Source organism: Mustelus asterias, chromosome 12 (assembly GCF_964213995.1).
Source record: "Mustelus asterias chromosome 12, sMusAst1.hap1.1, whole genome shotgun sequence".
Taxonomy (NCBI): domain Eukaryota; kingdom Metazoa; phylum Chordata; class Chondrichthyes; order Carcharhiniformes; family Triakidae; genus Mustelus; species Mustelus asterias.
In genome coordinates, this window is record NC_135812.1 from 66,974,640 (window position 1) to 66,998,785 (window position 24,146).

General features: G+C 43.8%; 1 protein-coding gene across 1 annotated transcript in view; it reads right to left on the reverse strand.

Annotated features, from left to right (window-relative positions):
• Positions 1 to 1,408: 1,408 nt before the first annotated feature.
• Positions 1,409 to 24,146, reverse strand: part of LOC144501535 (myosin-4-like) — a 39,998-nt gene continuing 17,260 nt past the window's right edge. The window contains exons 20-41 of the mRNA XM_078225356.1: positions 21,019 to 21,142; positions 20,786 to 20,922; positions 20,456 to 20,711; positions 18,181 to 18,423; positions 17,916 to 18,092; positions 16,852 to 16,997; positions 16,678 to 16,768; positions 16,201 to 16,590; positions 15,976 to 16,102; positions 14,421 to 14,539; positions 12,784 to 12,980; positions 12,509 to 12,692; positions 12,257 to 12,422; positions 12,019 to 12,143; positions 10,385 to 10,693; positions 9,031 to 9,234; positions 8,810 to 8,935; positions 8,525 to 8,695; positions 8,249 to 8,353; positions 5,272 to 5,367; positions 3,137 to 3,271; positions 1,409 to 1,534 (exon numbers count right to left, since the gene is read on the reverse strand). Of these exons, the coding sequence (XP_078081482.1) occupies positions 1,511 to 1,534; positions 3,137 to 3,271; positions 5,272 to 5,367; positions 8,249 to 8,353; positions 8,525 to 8,695; positions 8,810 to 8,935; positions 9,031 to 9,234; positions 10,385 to 10,693; positions 12,019 to 12,143; positions 12,257 to 12,422; positions 12,509 to 12,692; positions 12,784 to 12,980; positions 14,421 to 14,539; positions 15,976 to 16,102; positions 16,201 to 16,590; positions 16,678 to 16,768; positions 16,852 to 16,997; positions 17,916 to 18,092; positions 18,181 to 18,423; positions 20,456 to 20,711; positions 20,786 to 20,922; positions 21,019 to 21,142 (3,652 nt within the window). The 3' untranslated portion in view covers positions 1,409 to 1,510. The remainder of the gene's footprint in view (positions 1,535 to 3,136; positions 3,272 to 5,271; positions 5,368 to 8,248; positions 8,354 to 8,524; positions 8,696 to 8,809; positions 8,936 to 9,030; positions 9,235 to 10,384; positions 10,694 to 12,018; positions 12,144 to 12,256; positions 12,423 to 12,508; positions 12,693 to 12,783; positions 12,981 to 14,420; positions 14,540 to 15,975; positions 16,103 to 16,200; positions 16,591 to 16,677; positions 16,769 to 16,851; positions 16,998 to 17,915; positions 18,093 to 18,180; positions 18,424 to 20,455; positions 20,712 to 20,785; positions 20,923 to 21,018; positions 21,143 to 24,146) is intronic.

Here is a 24,146-nt window from a genome sequence, read left to right on the forward strand (position 1 = left end):
AGGTTGACTATTAATTTCCAGTACACCAATGGCAAATGGTAACAGTGGGAGAGTTTCCTGCTCAGCCCTATTGTAGAAGGCCAAGGCAGATCACTGCAGTACCTTGCCAAACATATTCATGAACTGACACATAGAAGTCCATGGTTGCCAATACATTTTAGGGCATGGTACCTGAAGAGAGAGAATGCATGACAGTTTAAAGGTGAGCCAATCAATATCAATTATATAAACTTTAGGACATGACTTGTGGATTCCATTCCAGCTTCTGTGTATGTGAGGAAAATGGGAAATTATTAGCCAATGCTAAACCTACCAAACTTGGTGCTTTTTGCTGTGGTTAGTTACATGTGGAAGATGTGGTGCATCAGTAGGGCAGCCCCAGGACAGTAATTATTCAGTTAACATTTGCTTTCAATAAAATTCTATATCTGGTTAAGTTTAGGTGGCTTAAGGACAGGAACTCTTCTGGAATCTGGGTGGCATCCCTTCCTCTGAGCTGGAAGTTCCCAAGTCAAGTCTCAGTACTGGACTTGATGGCCAAGGAAGGTGCATTCATAACATTGTCAAGTAGGTTGAGTATCAATTTGTAAATCCTTCCAACATATGCCAATGACAGGTGGTGAGAGCGGGAGAGTTTCCTGGTCAGTCATGTGACAGGTTCGACTATCCCCTCACCCTGTTCCAGTGGGGTGGATTCGGAACCTGCCTCCTTGCTCTGCGCATGGTGGAGGTCAAAGTGCTGTGGGGCAGACCGGCCTTCTGGGAGGGAGCTCAAGAAGAGGAAATGATTTAGGGGTCTTCTTGCAGCTTTGCTGAGCAGCTTTGTCACTTTTCCAAGGTAAGTTCAAACTCTGTGCCTTCATGCTTGCAGAGAGCTCTGATTACTAGTCTCCAATTGCTGGTTACATTTTAATGTTGGGGGTGACCAGTCAGGTTAGCCAGTTCTTGTTAGCATGAATATTCAAAATTTTATTGACAAATTCTCAGGTGGTTTCAGATCTTTTGTAACAGTGCATAATAACAGTCAAATCACTGACAGAGCTTGGGTATATCAAATGAATGCAAAATTCCTTTCAAGGTAGGGATGCCCAATCCTCCTGAAGCCAATAAGAAGTGTGCAATCAATTTCTGGTAACTGGATTTATGCTCATGGTTTCACAAAAAAACTCTAATTTTGAGTATTTCACAAAAATGGATAAACTATAAAACCTATTCCTGACATTCCCCATCACATACAAAATATATCAACATAAATATCACACTTTTCATTCAGGTTGGCGGAACAAAAGACTATCCAATCTTTTCAATAGCAAATAGGAACTATGGAAGTTAACTATGATAGAAAGGGAGGTTCAAAGGATCAATAAAATGTCATAAATTATTATCAGCTGAAGCAGATAAAGATATGGATTTGCAAGGAGATCAAGATTTTATTGTTTTTTCAATTGAATACAAAGAAATTCACATTATGCAGATTTCTTGTAATCATTGCTGAATTTCCAAATCAGGTTCACTCTTCGCCTTCAAGTCCTTTCTGTAAAGTAAAATTAGAAACAATTGTTACACCAAGGCCAATATGCATAAATATAAAACTGTTATTGATACTTTCATATCTATTGGGCAAGAATTTTCTGTCTAAGTAGCGATGAGGTTAATAGCACTCATTGTTATTTATACCTAAAAGATTCAGCAACTGCAAGCGAAGGGTAAATGTGCAGCTCAACATAAATATCCAAAAGTCACAGTCAGAGTTCCACCTCTCCATTATCAGCTTCTTAAACTGTTGTTACTTGTTAATTGTGGACAATCTGCCTCCTGATGGTAAAAAATTAACCATTGCATTGTGGAGTCTTATCCCACCAGGTTTTGAATTATTTTGGAAAAATTTTAAAAATGTCAAATTTTTTGTGTACCCATTTTTTTTGCTGTCTCTTAATCCAATCTTTCTTTCCCCTGCATTTGTTTCTCTTTCTATATATTTTTAGACAATGAATTCATCCCTTTAATCCTTTTCTGCAGTCTTTTTATAGTTTATTTATTAGTGCCACAAATAGGCTTATATTAACACCGCAATGAAGTTACTGTGAAAATCCCCTAGTCGCCACATTCCGGCACCTGTTCGGGTACACTGAGGGAGAATTTATCATGGCCAATGCACCTAACCAGCACATCTTTCGGACTGTGGGAGGAAACCCACACAGACATGGGGAGAACATGCAGATTCTGCATAGACAGTGACCCATGCCAGGACTCGAACCCGGGTCCCTGGCGCTGTGATGCAGCAGTGCTAACCACTGTGCCAACATGCCGCCCTTTGTCAGCGAGACTCATTTTTATGCTCTGTCCTTCATATAAACTTACAAATTAGGAGCAGAAGTAGGCCATTTAAAGGGATATAGGGAACAGGTAAGGAGGTGAATTTGAGACCACGGAAAGATCAGCCATGATCTGATTGAATGCGGAGCAGACCCAAGGAGCTGAATTTGCCTACTTCCGCTCCTAATTCCTATGTTCATATATTCCTATTTGGCCTTTTGAGCCTCTCCACCAATTGATAAGAGCAAGGCTGATATGCTTGTGGTCTCAACTCTACTTTTCCTGTCCACTTTGACTCCCTTTTCAATCAAAAATCTATCTAACACAGCCTGAAAAATATTCAATGACCCTGCCTCGACTGCTCTCTGGAGACCCTCTTTTTTAAAATGTACCCCCCCCCCCCAGTTCTAGTCCTCATTCTTCTAAACTACTGGCAGACATCATTATACACCCTGCTACTCCTCTGGTCACTTATATGAATATTTTGGCTAATCCGCAGATAGTTTAAGGTGCGCGCGCAAGGTTTAAAGGAGATGTAAGTGGCAGGTTTTTTACACAGAGGGTGGTGGATGCCTGGACCTCGCTGCCGGGGGAGGTAGTGGAAGCAGATACGATAGTGACTTTTAAGGGGCGTCTTGACATATACATGAATAGGATGGGAATAGAGGGATATGGTCCCGGAAAGAGTAGAGGTTTTAGTTCAGTCTGGCAGCATGGTCGGTGCAGGTTTGGAGGGCCGAAGGGCCTGTTCCTATGCTGTAATTTTCTTTGTTCTTTGTGCACCAACACATTAAGTTTGAATTTACAACACACACATTACCTTGCTGGCAAAGTCACGACTTTTGGCCCTGAGTTTATTGACTTGTGATTCTGCAATATCAGCACGCTCCTCTGACTCTTCCAATTCATGTTGGACCTTCCTAAACTTGGATAAGTGGACATTGGCTTGTTCCTCCTGAAAGGAAAAGTAGATAAGGGGTGATGCGACCAGCTAAATACTGACAGCTGCATTTATAGTTGTGAAAGCATCATATTTATCTCATGTGTAACATCAATTTAATTGGAAAATATAAAGTAGTTGTACTGCATTTTCCTCACCTCTGCTAACTGGTTTTAGCACTTTAGGATCACAAATAATGTACTATCTGCTCTTATCAGTCCAACTGTAGCCAGAGAATCGCCTAGATTGTCTACTCTTTTGTTTCATAGAATCCCTACAGTGCAGAAGGAGGCCATTCGGCCCATCGAGTCTGCACCGACCACAATCCCACCCAGGCCCTACCCCCACATATTTTTACCCACTAATCCCTCTAACCTACACATCCCAGGACTCTAAGGGGCAATTTTTAACCTGGCCAATCAACCTAACCCGCACATCTTTGGACTGTGGGAGGAAACCGGAGCACCCGGAGGAAACCCACGCAGACACGAGGAGAATGTGCAAACTCCACCCTTCAGTGACCCGAGCCGGGAATCGAACCCGGGACCCTGGAGCTGTGAAGCAGCAGTGCTAACCACTGTGCTACCGTGCCGGCCCTTTTGAACCCTGCTTTCGGGCCTGATGGTCCCCAGGAATCCAACCTTCACCCCTCCCTATTCCTCACCCACATGCTACCCCTCAGTGATATAATCCAAAAAGTCCCCACTTCTATGTTGAAGACACCCAGTTTTACCTTACCACCACCTCTCTTGAACTCTCCCTGAATTGTCCCACTGCTTATTTGACATCCAGCACTGACGGGCAGAAATTTCCTCCAACGAAGTTTTGGAAAGACTTTGGGTGGGATTTTCTGGCCGCGTTCGCCCCAAGGCCAGAAATTCCCACCCGAGGTCAACAGACCTTTGCATGGTCCACCCCCACCCTCTACGATTCCCATGGCAGGCGGGATGGGAAAATTCCCCCCCTTTATCTTCAATCCCCACCACAACCTGACATTTGACGTGAAGATGAGCTTCCAAATTCTTTCCATACCATCACTCAGGCTCCCTATTCCCACCACCACAACTTAGTTCAATCTCAGCCTTGCCTCAGCTCATCTGCTGCTGAAAGACTGAACCATGCCTTTGGAACCTCAGACTTGACTATTCCAATCCACTACTCCCATTTTCTCCTCCCCATGAACATGAGGTCATCCAAAACTCTGCTCCCATGTCCTTAATTCACATAAAATCCAGAACAGAGGATGTCGGAAACCTGACCTGCTGAGTTTTTCCAGCATCCTCTGGTTTCAGATTCCAGTATCCGCAATATTTAACTTGCATTAAATCCTGTTCACCAATTCCCCACTGTGCTCACTGACCTCCATTGATTCCCAATCCCACAACGCCTCCACTTGTTTACAAATCCCTCTATGGTCTTATCCCTCTATCTCCGTAATTCCCTGCAAACCTGTGTGCTCGACTACTTACAACCTTGTGCGCACACCTTTGATTTTAATCGCCCCACCATTGGCAGTTTTCCTTCAGATGCTGAAACCTGAAGCTCTGGAATTCTCTCCCTTTAGCTCTCAATCTTCGTCCCTCTCTTTAAGACAACTTTTCCAATATTTTGGACAACTGCCCTCAAACCCCCTGATGTGCATCAGTGTCACACATTGGGTGGAATTTTACCACCCAATCAATGTGTGACACTGAAGGCTCACTTCATTTTACAGCCCTGCCTCTGCCACAACGGGCCTGTAAAATTCCGCCCACTGTTGGATAACATTCCTGTGAAGTTGTCTTTGGACATTTTATTGTGTTAATGGTACTACATCAATGCAGGTTGTGGTTGTTGATTCAAAACTTGTTTTTTGCAGTTAATCACATATTTGAAATAAAATAAACAGGAGCTTTTACTTCTAATTTTAAAACTAAAGGTCCAAAGGATAAATGCATAAATGCAAAAGCATGGGCCAAGGTGGATTACATTTCCTTTGCTACCTGCTGGCAATTGAAAGTATAAGTGTCACTTACAGCCTCCTCGGACTGCCTCTTGTAGGTTTTAACCTTCAATTGCAGTTTGTCAACCAGGTCTTGAAGTCTCAGATTATTCTTTCTGTCTTCTTCAGTCTGCATTCCGAATTTATAAACAGAAATGTATTGAAAAAGTGCACTAAATACATGGCTATTTGAAAAGCTCTTCATTTATATCTCTGTATGAAAACATTCAAGATGAGTAATCAAACTAACTCTCCCTGGACGGGGAGTGTCAAGTAGGAAAATCCCAGGATTGAGCTGCAGGCTCTTTGAGTTGGCTGATCTGAGTAAGAGAAGTGGCACAATGTGGCCTTAATAGTGATGGGTGAGGGAATGAGAGCATTAGCCAATGCTTCCCTCTTGGGTAGTATTCAGTTACTGGGGTTTCTCGGCTATATGGCTAAGATTGATGCCAGATGTTTACTGCCTTACCCGCCTGAGGCTTGTAAGATCCCACCCGAGGCCAACGGAAAATGCCATTCCGCGAGCCTCGCCTGTCCCAATTCCGGCACAAGTGTCAGATTAAGCCCAGGATCAGATGCAGTGCCTTTTCCTGTCAGCTTGGATCATGTATGTCTCTCTTGTAGAGACCATGTAATTTGAATTGGTTTTTGGAATAAGAAAGGAGATGGATTAAGGGTTTTCCCCATCCATGGTGTGCAAAAATTTAAAAATAACTCCTGGGGTTACTGCATATCTGTAGACAATGGGTTAGCACAAGGTTGCATCAGGTTTGGCTGTGACATTGTGTAACTAAATTATCACCATGGATATGCCTGTCCAGAGATATACATGGCTGATGATAATTTGGTGAGGGTGCGTGGAGCCAATCTCAACAAATCACGTCCTAAGAAGAGTGAAAAGTGATGAGAAACAAGAAATGGAATGTGAGTACAAGGGCCTGGATATTTCCAGCGGCGGCAATGATGGTCGGACTGCTGCCGCACTCAAAAACACCCTGACCCAATGTGACTGCACGTTTCTTCTGGGATCTTTTGATCCTGGCTTTTATAGAAAAAGACGCAGTGCAGTGTTTCTTGGGAAACTCTGTCCGAGCCGAGTTCAGGGTTGGGGAAGAAAGGACAGGCCCCTTTTTTATGGCACTAGCTGCTGTGTGGTAGATTGAAATGTCCATTCTGAATGTTAGTGAATAGGTGAGAAGGTGACTGGGTCGGTGGGTACTTAGGTAGGGCGGGTTGGTGGGTGTGTAGGTGGATAGTGTGGGCAGGTGATGAGTTGGATAGGCAGTTAGGGGGTGAGGTGGGTGATTGGGTAGTCAGGAAAGGGGTAGTCGGGTGCTTGAGTGGGTAGTTGGGAACCAATAGGTTCCACCTTCTATTGATCTCAATCAGGTTGGAAATTTTGGATGTGCAATTTCCTATAGCCACCTTAGCCAAAGAAGGGAAAATCAGGCATAGATCCTGCTCATGTTACTATCCAGTGTCAACTGCTAGAAAGTATGACATGAGAATGTCAAAAGAGCACAGAATTGGTTATTATGTTGCTATCATAGTTAAATAGCTTTTTCTTACTTTCAGGGGAGATGGGTGTCGCTGGCTAGGCCAGCATTTATTGCCCATCACTAATTGAGAATGTAGTGGTGAGCTGATGCAGTCCATGTGATGTAGATTCATCTACAGTGCTGTTAGGGATGTAGACCCAGTGACTATGAAGGAATGGTGATATAGTTCCAAGTCAGGATGGTGTGTGACTTGGAGGGGATCTTGCAGATGATGGTATTCCCAAGCACCTGCTGCCCTTGTCCTTCTAGGAGGTAGAGGTTCTGGGTTTGGAAGGTGCTGTCTAAGGAGCCTTGGTGGATTGTACACTGCTGCCACTGTGTGTCAGTGGTGGAGGGAGTGAACGTTGAAGGTAGTGGATGGGGTGCCAATTAAGCGGAGTGCTTTGTCTTGGATAGTGTCGAGCTTCTTGAGTGTTGATGGAGCTGTACTCACCAAGGTAGTGGAGAGTATTCCATCACATGTCTTGCAGATGGCAGCTGGCCAATATACTTTGGCAAGGATTTCACATAAAATGACTACAGTACTTGGTTGAAGTACTTTCTAAAATCATAAATGTGAGATCATCCATTTTGGTAGGAATAACAACAAAATGGTCTATTATTTAAATAGTAAAAAAATGCAGCATGCTGCTGTGCAGAGGGACCTGGGTGTTCTCGTGCATGAATCACAAAAATTTGGTTTGCAGGTGCAGCAGGTAATTAAGAAGGCAAATGGAATTTTGTCCTTCATTGTTAGAGGGATGGAGTTTAAAAACAGTGAGGTTATGTTGCAGCTTTATAAGGTGCTGGTGAGGCCACACCTGGAGTACTGAGTACAGTTTTAGTCTCCTGACTTGAGATAAGATATACTGACACTGGAGGGGATACAGAGGAGATTCATTAGGTTAATTCCGGAGTTGAGGGGGTTGGCTTAAGAGGAGACACTGAGTAGACTGGGGCTATACTCATTGGAATTCAGAAGAATGAGGGGAGATCTTATAGAAACATATAAGATTATGAAGGAATAGATAAGATAGAAGCAGGGGGGTTGTTTCCACCGGCAGGTGAAATTAGAACTAGAGGGCATAGCCTCAAAATAAGGAGGAGCAGATTTAGGACTGTGTTGAGGAGGAACTTCTTCACACAAAGGGTTGTGAATCTGTGGAATTCCCTGCCCAGTGAAGCAGTTGAGGCTACCTCATTGAATGTTTTTAAGACAAGGATAGATAAATCTTTGAACAGTAAAGGAAATAAGGGTTATGGTGAGTGGGTGGGTAAGTGGTGCTGAGACCACAAAAAGATCAGCCATGATCTTTTGAACGGCGGAGCAGGCTCGAGGGGCCAGATGGCCAACTCCTGCTCCTAGTTCTTATGTTCTTATATCACAGTAGGAGTCAGTAGTTTCAGAAGAGGAGGGGAGAAAGTGTTTGCTGTTTAAAATATTAAAAGTCAAACCAAAATAAATCTGCCTACCTGGTAAATGAGCTCCTTGACTCTCCTCTCATATTTGCGAACACCTTTAATTGCCTCTGCACATCGCTTTGTCTCAGCTTCAAGTTCATTCTCAAGCTCACGTACCTACAGAGAGAATGAATTCACTTTGAACATTAAACACTAAACACATTTATATCTGGTCCAATGAAAGCATTGTAAAGTTTTCTCTTCTAAAGATCGCATGAAGTGATTGTAACAAACAGGAAGCAGATCTAGATCATATATAACGTAATGAGTATATTGAAGATCCCATACCCGAGCCTCCAGTTTCTGGAGCTGCTTCTTTCCACCTTTCATTGCAAGCTGCTCAGCCTCATCAAGACGGAGTTGCAGGTCCTTCACACTCTGCTCCAGATTCTTTTTCATTCTTTCCAAATGGGCATTGGTGTCCTGTTCCTTTTTCAACTCTTCCGCCATCATAGCAGCCTTGTTACGGCATTATAAAACAACATTTTCATTATTGGCTTAATATATAGGAAGAAACATGTCATAACTAACAAGCTTTTGAGATTACTATTAACATTGCATTCAGGGCCTTACGTCCGTTATGGCTTTCTTCGCCTTCTCATCTGCATTTCTTGACTCTTGAATAGCATCTTCCAATTCATTTTGAAGCTGGCTAATATCAGTTTCCAGTTTCTTCTTAGTGTTGATTAGGCTGGTGTTCTGTTGGAAGAATTCATCAGAGTTGCTATGGGCCATGTTCCATAATGTTGCACAGCTACTGAATCAGCCTGAAAAATTGCTGTCATCATCTTTACCTGGGTATGTAGGAGCTGCACACGTTCACTTGCATCAACCAGTTCCTGCTCAGCAACTTTGCGGGCTCTATCAGTTTGTTCGAGTGCTGCTCTTAATTCTTCAATTTCTGCAAGCTGGAGGGTGCACCTTCGTTCGGTCATGGACAGTTGTTCTTTGAGATCATCTTGACATCTGACAGCCTCATCAAGATTCAACTGGCATTCCTTAAAATCAGATTGGTGATTGATATTAATTAATTGTACCATAAAAATACACGCACATAATCCAATCCAAACAAATGGTACATTTAAGCATTACTCATGTCTGTTGCAACCTTTAAGTCAGCTTTGAAAGTTCCTGGAAGTTAAATAACAAGTTTTGCATGTGCCTATTGATGACACATTATGGCCATAATGGAAATAAATCATCTTTACTGCTTCTGAAGATCAATCTGGTGCACAGAATCATTGGACAATGTTCAGCACCATTTGCTTATCTTCAGATATTGAAACAGTCCGTGTCCAAATGCAGTAAGACTTGGACAAATCCAGGCTTGGGCTGACAAGTACTATTTGCACACAAGTGCCAGGCAATGACTAAAAATAATCTAACCACTGCCTCCAGATTTTCAATGGCATTACATTAATTGTATCCCCTACTATCAACAGCCTTGAGGGGGTTACCATTGACCGGAAACTGAACTGGACTAAACATATAAATACTGTGGCTACAAGAGTAGGTCAGGGGAATCCTGCAGCGAGTAACTCACCTCCTGATTCTCCAAAGTTTGTCCACCATCTACATGGCACAAGTCACGAGTATGATGGAATACTCTCCACTTGCCTGGATGGGTGTAGCACCAACAACACTCAAGAAGCTTGACACCATCCAGGACAAATCAATCCGCTAGATTGGCATCTCTTCTGCAAACTTTCATTCCCTTCACCACTGATGCACAGCGGCACCAGTGTGTACCATTTACAAGACTCACCAATGTTCTTTTGGCAATGCCTTCCAAACCCACAATCACTACCATCTTGAAGGACAAGGACGGTAGTAGGCACAAGAGAACGCCACCACCTGAAGGTCCCCCTCCAATTCATTCGCCATCCTGACTTGGAAATATATGGCCTTTCTTTTATTGTCGCTGGGTCAAAATCCTGGAACTCCCTCCCTAACAGCACTGTGGGTGTACCTACACCACACGGTCTGCACCTTCTCAAGGGCAATTAGGGATGGGCAATAAATGCTGGCCTAGCCACGATGGTCACATCCCATAAATTAAAGAAAACAAAATTTGAATTTTAATCACAAAAGCCTTTGTTTCATTGACACTAACTCAATTGTTACTGCGAGAAATGAAGCTGCACAAACCTTGAACTGGACTTGCAAGTTTCGAAAATGTTTTACAGCATCCGCAGCTTGACGGTTTGCGTGGTTCAACTGGATTTCCATTTCATTCAAATCCCCCTCCATCTTTTTCTTGACCCTCAGGGCATCATTTTTGCTTCTAATCTCAGCATCCAGAGCAGTCTGCATGGCATCCATTGTCCGTTGATAATTCCTCTTTATTTGCTCAATCTCTTCATCTTTTTCTGCAATCCGCCTATCCACCTCTGATTTTATCTGGGTCAGTTCGAGCTGAATACGCAGGATCTTGCTTTCTTCATGTTCCAGAGATGCCTTAAAACACATGACATAGCACAACTTAAACTACTAATTTGGGTAATATCTTACAGCAGCCACCATATGATGCAATTCTCGAAAACATCCTGAGAAAAGAATCACAGAAGTTCAATTGACTGTTCTATAATCACCATTATCATAGAATAGAATCATAGAATCCCTTCAGTGTAGAAGGAGGTCATTTGGCCCATCGAGCCTGCACCAACAACAATCCTACCCAGGCTCTATCCCAGTAACACCAGGTATTTACCCTGCTAATCTGCCGGTAGCACAGTGGTTAGCACTGCTTCTTCACAGCTCCAGGGACCTGGGTTCAATTCCTGGCTTGGGTCACTGTCTGTGTGGAGTTTGCACATTCTCCTCATGTCTGTGTGGGTTTCCTCCGCGTGTTCCGGTTTCCTCCCACAGTCCAAAGATGTGCGGGTTAGGTTGATTGGCCATGCTAAAATTGCCCCTTAGTGTCCTGAGATGCGTAGGTTAGAGGGATTAGTGGGTAAAATATGTAGGGATATGGGGTAGGGCCTGGGTGGGATTGTGGTCGGTGCAGACTCAATGGGCCGAATGGCCTCTTTCTGTACTGTAGGGTTTCTATGATTTCTATGATAATCTCCCTGACACTAAGGGGCAATTGAGCATGGCCAATCAACCTAACCCACGCATCTTTGGACCGAGGGAGGAAACCGGCGCATCCAAAGGAAACTCACACAGACACAGGGAGAACGTGTAGACTCCACACAGACAGTCACCCAAGCCGGGAATCGAAGCTGGGTCCCTGGGTCTGTTGGGCGGCAGCGCTAACTACTGTGCCACCATGCTGCCCTAAATACAAAAACTAGCTTATTAAAATGGTAGCATTCCTACGAACCTGTGGTAATTTTGATTCGACCAGCTAATGGGCTGAAATTTGCACTGGTAATATCATCAAAATTGTCAGTCTTTACTATCATCGTTTTTAAAAAACTGACAAATTTGCACTGGTAATATCATCAAAATTGTCAGTCTTTACTATCATCGTTTTTAAAAAACTGACGACAAATTCTGGAGTCCGTATATAAGCAGTTAAGCTAGATAGAAAATTAAAATATTTGACCGGAATCATATCATCGTTCATGTTGCTGGGATTTTCCCATCCCACTGCAGTGAATGGAGATTTGGCTGGCTGCCAAATTCTCTGACCTCGCTTCAGCGGGATGTGGCAAGAATGGCAAGTAAGATTGCACCCTTCGAGTTGATGGATGCAGGGAGAGTTCTAACTAAAAGTGCGTATTGAAAGATATTGCAGCAAGGACTCAGTGAATGCAAGCTAAAACCAGTAAGCAAACCTCAGCCTCTTCCAGTGCAGCTTGAAGGTCAGACTTTTCCTGCTCAGCTGTTTTTTTGGCCTTTTCCAGCTCATGGATAGTCTTCCCATACTCCCCAATCTGTTCAGTAAGGTCCGAGATCTCCTCTGTATAAAGAAAGAAATATTGCTTTGAAGTAGGTTAGGGACAGTTTTCCATTCAGTTTTGTGTGCACGTGCTTGTAGCAAAGGGACACGTCATCACTTGGTAAAACACTCACGCTGCAGGTTCTTGTTCTCTCGTTTATGGGTTTCCAGGTTTTCTAAAGCCTCCTCATAAGCATTCTTCATCTTGAACAGCTCGGTACTCAAAGATCGGGATTCCTTCTGAGTTGTCTCCAGGTCGGTTTGGCTTTCCTCATATTTCTGCTTCCACTCTGCCAGGATCTAGGATGTCACAGTAACCCACAGTCAGAATGTCGTTTAAAACAACATGTACCCTCCTCTAAACAGCCCAACTGTTGTGACTGTACCTTGTCAAAGTTTCTCTGTTTCTTGTCAAGAGCAGCAGCAACAGCATTCGCTCGCTCCACGTCAATCATTAGATCCTCCACTTCACCTTGCAACCGCAGCTTTGTCTTTTCCAGCGAAGCACACTTGGAATTCACTGCTTCAATGTGATCCTCAGCATCCTGAAGTCGCTGTGCCAGTTTCTTCCTGAAGACAATAATGATCCACTTAACTATCAGCAAAACAGCCAAAATTCACCCAAAGAAAGTATAAACTCATGTTCTCTTAATGCACCTACTTGGCATCTTCCAGTTCCTCCGTGCGCTGAATTGCATCAGTTTCGTACTTTGTTCTCCACTGAGCGACTTCGCTGTTGGCCTTGGACATGCCACGTTGGAGCTCGGCCTTTGCCTCCTGTTCCTCTTCATATTGCTCACGGAGCAAGTCACAGTCATGGCGGGAAGACTGCAGAGCATGTGCCAAGGCACTCTTAGCCTGAAATATATTAATTTGGAAGCTACTGGTTAAAATATTATTTAAGTAAATGTAAAATACTTTTTTCAGGTCGTAGTGGTCCCTCCAGCAGAAGGTGGTGATGTTGGGGGAGAACACCAAGCAGGGGAGCTGGTCAGTCCTTGTGGGCCCCTCCCTTCGGAAGTAGTGTCCTTGACAAGCTAAAGTATGGGACTAGATACCATGAAACGTGGGAGAAAGCAACAAGGACTGATCCGGCGCTTGTGAGTGGCAGGAGCCTAGCACAGCGTGAATCCCCTGAGGGTGGTTAAGGAGTAAGGAAGGAGATTGGAAACCTATTCAAACTGACGAGCAGCATCCCTGAGTCTGAGAAGCCTTTAGTGAGAGTGTGAGAGAGAGGGGAACAGGACTACAGCCAGAAGCTGGGCAAAGGAACAAACATGATGAGTGATTGCATTGAGGATGCAAGGCCCAGAACAGGACAGAGCTCTGAGGCATCGGCAGTGACTATTCTCTGTAAATAGTTGTTTCTTGGAATTATGCTTTCTCAAGAGTCAATATTACTTTGATGCTAGTGGAATAAACAAACCTTGTTTTATAACCCTTGTTCAGTCCATGTGCTTAAATCGCAGGTTACAAGATCAAATAAAAGTAGTCTATTACCAGAATGAATCCTTTATTACCTTATGTGTTAAAACAATTGCCAAACAATGATCATTTATAGAAACAAAAGCATCTGCGATATTTGATAGCAGTTCTAAAATAGATCAAGACCAGAATTTGATGCTCACCCACCAGATTTTTAGGTGGGAGGCAAGTGTGAAATTGAAGGGACTGGATTCCATTTGGGTTCTCACCTGTTCCGATCACAGTGATTTTGTGTTGGGGTGGGCAAGGTCTCAGACGGGAAGCCCACCCTTGCCACAGTTGAGGCCCTTACATGGCCAGCTAATCAGAAGCCCCCCCCCGAAGTCAGGTGCCCTTCTCTTCAGGTCCAGTGGCCTTTGGACCTTCCTCTTTGACACCCTGGCCTCTCCCCCGATAGCCCCTTCGTACCTGCCCAGTCCTTCCCTAGCCGCCCTGTCCTGGGACGTCTTGAACTTACCAGGGCATCCAGTACCCAAACTTAGTCTCAGGTACCATCCTGAACGTACACTTCTGTCCACTGCAGCGCTATTGCTGCAGGAACTGGAGAGCTGCCAGCCAGTCAGATTGGCTGCCAGCTTTCTCAGGTGGGCCTTCCTCCTGAGCGAGAGGCAGAATTCCCTCCTGCAGCCACTCAACACTCGTTTGAGCAGGAAATGGTCACGGGATACTTGGTGTCAATGGGGATTTTCCCCGCTGACTTTTCAAGATGCTGAGAACTAGACCTCATCACTGGAAAAATTCAGGCCCAAGTAATTATGGAATTGCTTTCATTATCTGCTGGATGCTAAGATATGATCACACCACAGTTTTCACCTTAACTTCTTCTTCTAATTGCCTCTTTAGCTCCTCAATTTGTTGTGTAAATGCTTGTTTCCCTCTGATAAATTGTGAAATATGGGAATCCTTTTCTTCAACCTGGCGAGTTAGTTCCCCTTAAATTAAAAGAAAATGCAATTAGAACAAAATAATAATATTAATGGCATCACATTCATCAAAAAGTTGTGGCACAGAAAGAGACCATTGTGTCTGCACCGGCCAAAAAAAGAGAAAAAAATAAGCTAGTCGCTCATTTTAATCACATTTTCCAGTACCTGGCCGGAATCTCACCACTGTTCACGCCAGTGGGATTTTCCCATCCTGCTGCAGTGAATGGAGATTTGGCTGGCAGCCAAATTCTCTGACCTCGCTGCAGCAGGAGCATGGCATGAATGGGTGGTAAGATCGCGCCCCTGGTCGGTAGCCTTGCGGGTTCCAGCACTTCTGGTGCAGATCCAGATAATGTTTAATTGAGTTGAGCAATTCAGCCTCAACCACCAATTCAGCCAGTGGATCCCAGATGCCCTCAGCCCTCGGTGAAAAGGTTTTCCTCATCCTTCTGCCAATCACCTTTAAATCTATGTCCCCTGATAATTGATCCCCTCAGCGAGGGGGAAGTAAGTCTTTCCTGTCTACCCTATCTAGGCCACTCATAATTTTGTACACCTCAAATCAGCCTTCAGCCTCCTCTGTTCTAAGGAAAACAACACTAACCTATCTGAGGAAGGACGTTTTTGCTCTCGAGGGAGTGCAGCGAAGGTTTACCAGGCTGATTCTGGGGATGGCGGGACTGATGTATGAGGAGAGATGACTAGGTTAGGATTGTCTTTGCTGGAGTTCAGGCGAATGAGGGAGGATCTCATAGAGACTTATAAAATTCTAATAGGACTAGACAGGGTAGATACAGGGAGGATATTCCTGATGGTGGGGGTCCAGAACCAGGGGTCACAGTTTGAGGATTCGGGGTAGACCATTTAGGACGGAGATGAGGAGACATTTCTTTACCTAAAGAATGGTGAGCCTGTGGAATTCATTATCACAGGAAATATTTGATGCCAAAACATTGAATGTATTCAAAAGGCAGCCAGATATAGCACTTGGGGCGAACGGGGTCAGAAGTTATGGGAAGAAAGCAGGATTAGGCTATTGAGTTGGACAATCAGCCATGATCGTGATGAATGGCGGAGCAGGCTTGAAGGGTCAAATGACCTCTTCCTGCTCCTATCTTCTCTGTTTCCGTGTTTCTATCCAATTTTACTTCAGAGCCAGAATTTTCAAGCCCAAGTGGCAACATTCTTGGAAATGTCCTCTGAACTCTCTCCAGAGCAATTATGTCCTTCCCATAATGTGGTGACCAGAACTGTATACAGGATTCCAGCTGTGACCTAACCAGCATTTTATAGTCAGCCATTCTGTGGTAAACACCTATTGTGAGACTGGTAACATTGCATAGCAGCAGATAGAAAAGATGCAAAATAGGTAATAAGTAAAAACCCAATCTTAATATTGAAACTCAAGTGATCATTAAGCGTACAGTTCATGAGGTTCGTACCATTTTCTGTCTGTAATCGAGCCCGTTGTGCTGACATATCATTCGTAAGACGTGATTGTTCTTCATATTTTGTCTTTATTTCATTCAGTTGGTCCTCAAAAGTTCGACAGTTCTTTTCAAGAATACTCTGTAATTCAATCATTTTTGGCACATAAACAGTGTGTAGACAATAAAGGTTTGTCTGCAATACCTCACTTTACAACAGAAAGACAATTTGTGACATACCTTTGATTTAGAAACCATTTCCATATTGCTAGCGAGGTCATCACTTTCCATCTTCAATTCACTCTTTTCTTTCTCTAGTTTCTGTTTGACACGTTGCAGGTTGTCGATTTGCTCTCCAAGTTCTGCGACACTATCAGCCTGCTTCTTACGAAGAGCTGCAGCCAAGGCCTCATGCTGCAGGGTGGCTTCTTCCAGATCGCGGCGCATCTTCTGAAATTCTGCTTCGCGTTTCTTGTTCAGTTCAATCTGGACGGCAGTGGCACCGCCAGCTTCTTCTAGTCTCTCACTGATTTCCTCCAATTCACGGGCATAGTCAGACCTTTGCTTTTCTGTCTTAGCACGAACTGTACGTTCAGCTTCAATCTCCTCTTCGAGTTCTTCGATGCGGGCCTAGAATTTGGAATAGTTGGACATTATGTAAGTTCTTTACCTCTGATAGTAACCAAACATGCTCAGACCTCTCGGATTTAAACATACTTGGAGTTCCTTGATTTTCTTCTGCAACTGGGCCCCAAGTAGCTGCTCATCTTCAATCTTGCTCTGATACTGGCTTATTTCAAAATCCTTCCTGCAGGGTAAGTATAGTGAAGGTTAAAATCTATTATAGCATGCATTCTGTGAATATACTGCAAAAGCAAGACCATCTCTTACTTCTTCACTTTCTCTTCCAATTGCTGCTTGTCATTTTCTAAATCCATTAATGATTCCTGTATCAGCTTCAAATCCCCCTCGAGCTTCCTCTTAACTCTTTCTAGGTCCATGCGCAGCTTTTTCTCTTGTTCCAGAGAACCTTCAAGCTACAACCATCAAGGAAAATCACAAGGTTAAGGGCAAAATACTGCGGATGCTGGAATCTGAAACTAAAACAGAAAATGCTGGAAAATCTCAGCAGGTCTGATTGCGTCTGTGGAGAGAGAATAGAGCCAACGTTTCAAGTCTGGATGGCGAAGGGTTCAGCTCTGACGAAGGGTCATCCTGACTCCATAAGACCATAAGATATAGGAGCAGAATTCGGTCCACCATTCAATCATGGCTGATATGATTCTCATTCCCATTCTCCTGCCTTCTCCCCGAAACCCTTGATCTCCTTGTTGATCAAGAACCTATCTATCTCTGTCTTAAAGACACTCAATGACCTGGCCTCCACAGCCCTCTGCGGCAATGAGTTCCACAGATTCACCACCCTCTGGCTGAAGAAATTCCTCCTCATCTCAGTTTTAAAGGAGCGTCCCTTCACTGAGGTTGCGCCCTCGGGTTCTAATCTCTCCCACTAGTGGAAACATCCTCTTTCTACATCCACTCTATCTGGGCCTCTCAGTATTCTGCAAGTTTCAATTAGATGCCCCCTCAGCCTTCCAAACTCCATCGAGTGTGACCCAGACTCCTCAACCGCTCCTCATATGACAAACCCTTCATTCCTGGGATCGTTCTTGTGAACCTCCTCTGGACCCCCTCCAATGCCAGCACATCCTTCCTTAGGTATGGGGCCCAAAACTGCTCACAATATTCCAGATGGGGTCTGACCAGAGCCTTATACTGCTTCAGGAGTACATCACTGCTCTTGTATTCTAGATTCAAAACATTGGCTCTATTCTCTCTCCACAGATGCTGTTAGCAGATTTTTTCCAGCATCTTTTGTTTTTGTGAAGGGAAAGCATAATACTGATCGAGACTTAAGCACAAAGATTCAAAGTTATGTGTCTGCAAATACTAACATCATCGACTTGTTGTTCCAACTTTGCTTTGGTTTTGGTCAGAGTGTTGACTTTGTCTTCCTCTGCCTGGAGATCATCTAAGGTCTGCTGGTGGGCCTCTTGGAGGACTTTCCTCTCCTTGGTTAGTTTGACAATGCTTTCATCCAGAGTGGCCATTTCTTCTGTAAGATTCTTAACCTTTGGGTGAACCCCATTTTTAAGTTAGTCAATAGTTTCCACCACTTTGTACAAATTAAACAATTTTGTTTCAGATACAAATAAATACCTTGTTTTCTGTGGCATGCTTTTCCTTCTCAACTTTGGCCAATGTCAGTTCCAGATCATCGATATCCTTCTTCAACTCTGAGCATTCATCTTCAAGTTTTCTCTTCTTGGATGTCAGTTCTGCATTACATTCCTCTTCATCCTCCAACCTTTCATTGAGTTCCTTAACCTTTGCTTCCAAATGGATTTTGCTTTTAATGAGCTGGTCACATCTTTCTTCCGCATCTGCCAGGCCATCTGCTTCCTTTCGGGAACAAAAGAAAACATTTTTCTGTCCAAACAGCTTATTCACAAAATTTTCCATGACCCTCCTTTTACCTGGGCTCCTCAGTGTGATAAGTCTGCCTGTAGTCCCAGCAATGGCTACCATTCACAGCTGGCACTACTGGGACTACAGAGTGTGGCGACATGGTGGCACAGTGGTTAGCACTGCTGCCTCACAGCACCAGGAACCTGGGTTCGATTCCTGGCTTGGGTCACTGTGTGGAGTTTGCACATTCTCCCCGTGTCTGCGTGGGTTTCTTCTGGATGCTTCGGTTTCCTCCCACAGTCCAAAGGTGTGCAGGTTAGGTGGATTGGCCGCACTAAATTGCCCATTAGTGTAGGGATGCGTAGGTTAGAGGGATTTGCGGGGTAAATATGTGGGATTACGGGGATGGTGCCTGGGTGGGATTGTTGTTGGTGCAGGTTTGATGGGCCAAATCACCTCTTCTGTACTGTAGGAATTCTATGATAAAGAATCTCCGAATTGTTATGGTGCAGAAGGAGGGCATTTGGCCCATCGTGTCAGCACTGGCTCTCCCCTGTCTTTTCCCCGTACCTCCCTGCACATTGTTTCTATTCAAATAAAGAGGCATCCTGTTAGCAGGCAAATCACTATGGTGGGATTTCCTCCTGGAAAGGGACTGACGACTGGCCTTAAAGCATTTAACGCTTTCAGTGTCAAAATGCTGCAGGGCAGATTTTGGGATCGTAGGTGGGCTCATCTCTAATTATCCTTGAGAATCTGCACTGCCTTCCTGAACTGCTGCAGTCCACATGGGGCCCGATTTTTTCCAACAATTTGCGTCCGTTTTTGGGCGCGAAATCGCGGTAAAATCGGGTGTGAGGCCTTTATCACGTTAGCATGCATTTAAATCGATTTAATGAACCGCTCGCCCAGAGGATGATCTGTGTCAGAGAGTCACTCTCTCCGCTTTCTTCTTTTTTTTTCTTTCCCAACCCGGGCGCGCTTTTTCAAATTTTTTTCAAACTGCGCATGTGCAGTTCAGAGCTCTGATCGTTCCGGCAGCGCTAAGCTCCGCCCACAGCACGGATCGGACTGGAGCTGGCTGAAAGCGTATGGGCGCGGCTGAAAGCAGGTTTCAAGGTTGGATCTGTACGATGCCCAGATTCGGCACTTAGAATCAAAATGGTAAAATTGAGCCCATGGTGTCAGTATGCCTATTGTGCCATTAGGGAGGGATTTCCAGGATTTTGACCCAGGAGCGGTGCAGGAACAGTGATGTATTTCCAAGTCAGGACGGTGTGTGACTTGGATGGGAACTCACAGAATATGATGTTTCCATGCAGCTGCTGCCCTTGTCCTTCTTGGTGGAGTTTAGGGTGGAACTGTGCATCTTAAGTTTTTTAGGTGTATTTATGTGTATCACAAGCAGGCTTACATTAACACTGTGAAAATCCCCTAGTTGCCACACTCCAGCGCCTGTTCGGGTACACTGAGGGAGAATTTAGCATGGCCAATGCACCTAACCAGTACATCTTTCGGATTGTGGGAGGAAACCAGAGCACCCAGAGGAAACCCACACAGACACGGGGAGAACATACAAACTCCACACAGACAGTGACCCCCCTCACTGTACCCGAACGGGCGCCACAATATGGCAACCAGGGGATTTTCACAGTAACTTCATTGCAGTGTTAATGTAAGTGATTTTGGTGTTTAACTGTGTACCTGCACTCAACTGAAGTTGCTGCCTGGTTTGCATTTCAATAATAGTGAATGCCGGCTATGGGAGGGTTTGGAATATGTTATGGTTAAATAGTTATCTAGTAAAATACAAATTCCAAAAGTGCAATTTCTGTGTCCTGCTCTAGCAGTTTAATAACTCTCAGAATATTTCCTGAACAGACAAATGAACCTAACATAAAACAGATTGAGAAGAACTGCATCTCATACAATTTCACCCAATTTTCCTAGAACTGTACGAAAGCCAAGGTCAAATTACAGAAAAAATAAGGTTCAAACAACTACTTCCATTGTTTGCATTACTTACTGCCTGAACTTGAAGCATCAGGTCATTCTTCTCCTGAAGCAGGCTAACCATTTTTTCTTCCAATTCCTTTCTCCTCGCTTCAGATTTAGCCAGTGCTTCTTTAATCTTTTCAAATTCCACTTTCATATTCGCCATTTCCTTTTCCGTTTCTGCACTCCTCAGGAGAGGTTTGATCTTGAAATACAATTTCATCCACGGCCAATGTTTGACATTCATAAATGAGCGGACGTTGTATTGTATGGTGAAGATGGCATCTCTGTAGAATAGCATTAAACAGAAGTGTTATTGCTTGCATTGCTTTATCTACACGACGAAAAGCTATCAATTTACCTTCTCTCCATCATCTTCTGAAACTCGACTCTCATTAGGTGTCCACGACAAATGGCCTGAGTGCGTGTGATGATCTGAGCCAATTTGTCATCCCTCATTTCTTCAAGAGTACCCAAGAGACCAGCCTTGAAAAATACCTTTAATAGGATAAATAATGCATTGAATTTAAGGGTTACCAGTGGCTCACGATCATCTAATTCTAGCAGATGACTCTTTGGAGGCTGAACATTTACCTTAGTATGGCCAAACCGATATTGGTTGTGATCCACATCGATGGAGCTCAGCAGTTTTTCAGAAGCCTTTTTGCTATCAATAAACTGTCCTTCGGGTATGGCACTTGCATTTAAGATCTTGTATCTGCGTTTTCAAAAGAAGATAGATTTATTTTTAATGCAACCATAATTTCATTGATCTATTGTGGAATTAAGAGGCAGAAGCTAGCCTTGGCTCAGTGGTAGCATTTCTACTGCTGAGTCAGATAGTTATAGGTTCAAGAACCATTTCAGAGGATGGAGCGCATTATCCCGAGTGATACCTTAACATATCACCGTTAAAGTGCTGCTATGTTGAAGGTGCCGTGTTTTGGGTCAGACATTAAGCTGATCTGCTATCTTGGGTGGACATAAAAACATTTCGTAACACAACTTCAATAAGAGCAGGTGAGTTCTTCTGTTATACTCAGTCATACATATCCCTCAACTAACTTCACTAAAACTCTATTAGCCAGCCATAAAACTCATTGCAGTTTGTTGGACCTTGAAGCTTGTAAATTGGCCGCCATTTTCTCCACATTATAACAGTGATTACATTTGAAAACTGTATAAATAGCTACAAAATGCTTTGGAATATCACATAGCTGTCAGAATCATGTGCCAATTGTTTTCTTCTTCCATGGAATGTGAGGGTGGTTGATTAGGCCAGCATTAATTGTCCATTCCTAACTGCCCTTGAGAAGGTAGTGGTGAACTGCCTTCTTGAAGTACTACAGTCTATGTGGGATATGTGCACCCACGGTGCTGTTCGGGAGGGAGTTCCAGGATATTGACCCAGCGACAGTGAAGGAACGGCAATATAGTTCCAAGTCAGGATGGTGAGTAGCCTCAACTATTTACCATTTATATAGATGATCTGGAGGAGGGGACTGAGTGTAGGGTAACAAAGTTTGCAGACGACACAAAGATAAGTGGAAAAGTGAATCGTGTGGAGGGCATAGAAGGTCTGCAGAGAGATTTGGACAGGCTGAGTGAGTGGCCGAGGATCTGGCAGATGGAGTATAACGTTGACAAATGCGAGGTTATCACTTTGGAGGAAATAGCAAATTGGATTATCTAAATGGAAAAAAATTACAACATGCTACTGTGCAAAGGGACCTGGGGGTCCTTGTGCATGAGAATCAAAAACTCAGTCTGCAGGTGCAACAGGTGATCAAGAAGGCAAATGGGATGTTGGCCTATATCGCAAGGGGGATAGAATATAAAAGCAAGATGTCTTGCTGCATCTGTACAGGGCATTGGTGAGGCCGCAGCTGGAAGACTGTGTACAGTATTGGTCCCCTTATTTGCGGAAGGATATATTGGCCTTGGAGGGAGTGCAGGGAAGGTTCACCAGGTTGATACCAGAGATGAGGGGTGTTGATTATGAGGAGACTGAGCAGATTGGGTTTGTACTCATTGGAATTTAGAAGGCTGAGGGGGGATCTTATAGAGACCTATAAGATAATGAAGGGGCTGGATAGGGTAGAGGTGGAGAGATTCTTTCCACTTAGAAAGGAAACTAGAACTAGAGGGCACAGCCTCAAAATAAAGTGGGGTCAGTTTAGGACAGAGTTGAGGAGGAACTTCTTCTCTCAGAGGGTGGTGAATCTCTGCAATTCTCTGCCCACTGAAGTGGTGGAGGCTACCTCGTTGAATATGTTAAAATCACGGATAGATGGATTCCTGATCGGTAAGGGAATTAGGGGTTATGGGGATCAGGTGGGTAAGTGGAACTGATCCACTTCAGATCAGCCATGATCTTATTGAATGGCGGGGCAGGCTCGAGGGGCTAGATGGCCTACTCCTGCTCCTATTTCTTATGTTCTTATGTTCTTATAACCTACAGGTAGTGGTGTTTCTACACCAAAAGACGTAAGAACAGAAGTAGGCCTTTTGGCCCATCGAGTCTACTCCACCATTCAATGGGATCATGAATGATTGGATACGGTGATCCTCAACTCCACTTTCCCGCCTTATCCCCATAACCCTTGATTCCTTTACCGATTAAAAATCTGTCCATCTCAGCCTTGAACATATTTAATGACCCAATCTCTACCGCTCTCTGATTCACCACTCAAGATTCACTACCTCAGAGAAGAAATTCCTCCTCATCTCTGTCTTAAATGGGTGACCCCTTACTCTGAGATTATGCCCTCTGGTTCTAGACTCTCCCACAAGGGGAAACAACCTTTCAGCATCTACCTTGTCAAGCCCCCTGAGAATCCTATATGTCTCAGTAAGGTCACCTCTCATTCTTCTAAACTCCAATGAGTACAGCCCCAATTTACTCACCCAATTTAAAGATTCTTCGAAGATTACTACCAGTGCATCTACTATCTCTGTAGCTACTTCCTTTAATATCCTGGGATGCAACACATCAGGTCCAAGGTCCATCAGCTTTTAGCCCCATTAGTTTCCCGAGTACTTTTTTTTTCTTGTAATGGTTATTGTCGTTATCTCCTCCCCACTTTTGCCCATGATTATTTAGTATTTTTGGAATGTTACTAGTGTCTTCCAGAAGAGTATTTGCTTAACTCCTCTGCCATTTCCTGCTTCCTGATTATTATTTCCCCAGTCTCTTTTTCTAAGGGCCAATGTTTACTTTGGCCTCTCTCTTCCAATGTATATATTTAAAGGAGCTCTTCCTGTCCATTTTTATATTACTTGCTAGTTTCTCTTCAGAGCTTATCTTCTCTCTCTTTATCATTTATTTGGTCATCTTCTCTTGGTTTTTAAAACTTTCCCAATCCTCTAATCTTTGCCACAGTGTATGTTTTTTACAGCTTATTACTACCTTTAATTTCCTTGGTTAACCCTGATTGATCTATCCCCTTCCTAGAATTCTTCGCCCTCATCGGGATATATCTTTGTTGTGAGTCATGAACTATTTTCATAGATGTCTGCCATTGCTGATCAGCCATCTTTTCTGCTAAACTCCTTTTCCAGTCCACTCCTGCCAACTCTGCCCTCATTCCTTTATAATTACCCTTATTTAAGTTTAGCACTGTTGTTTCTGACCCAAGTTTCTCACTCTCAAACTGAATGCTAAATTCCACCATGGTCACTGTTTCCTAGGGGGTCTTTTGCTCTGAGATTGTTTATAAAAC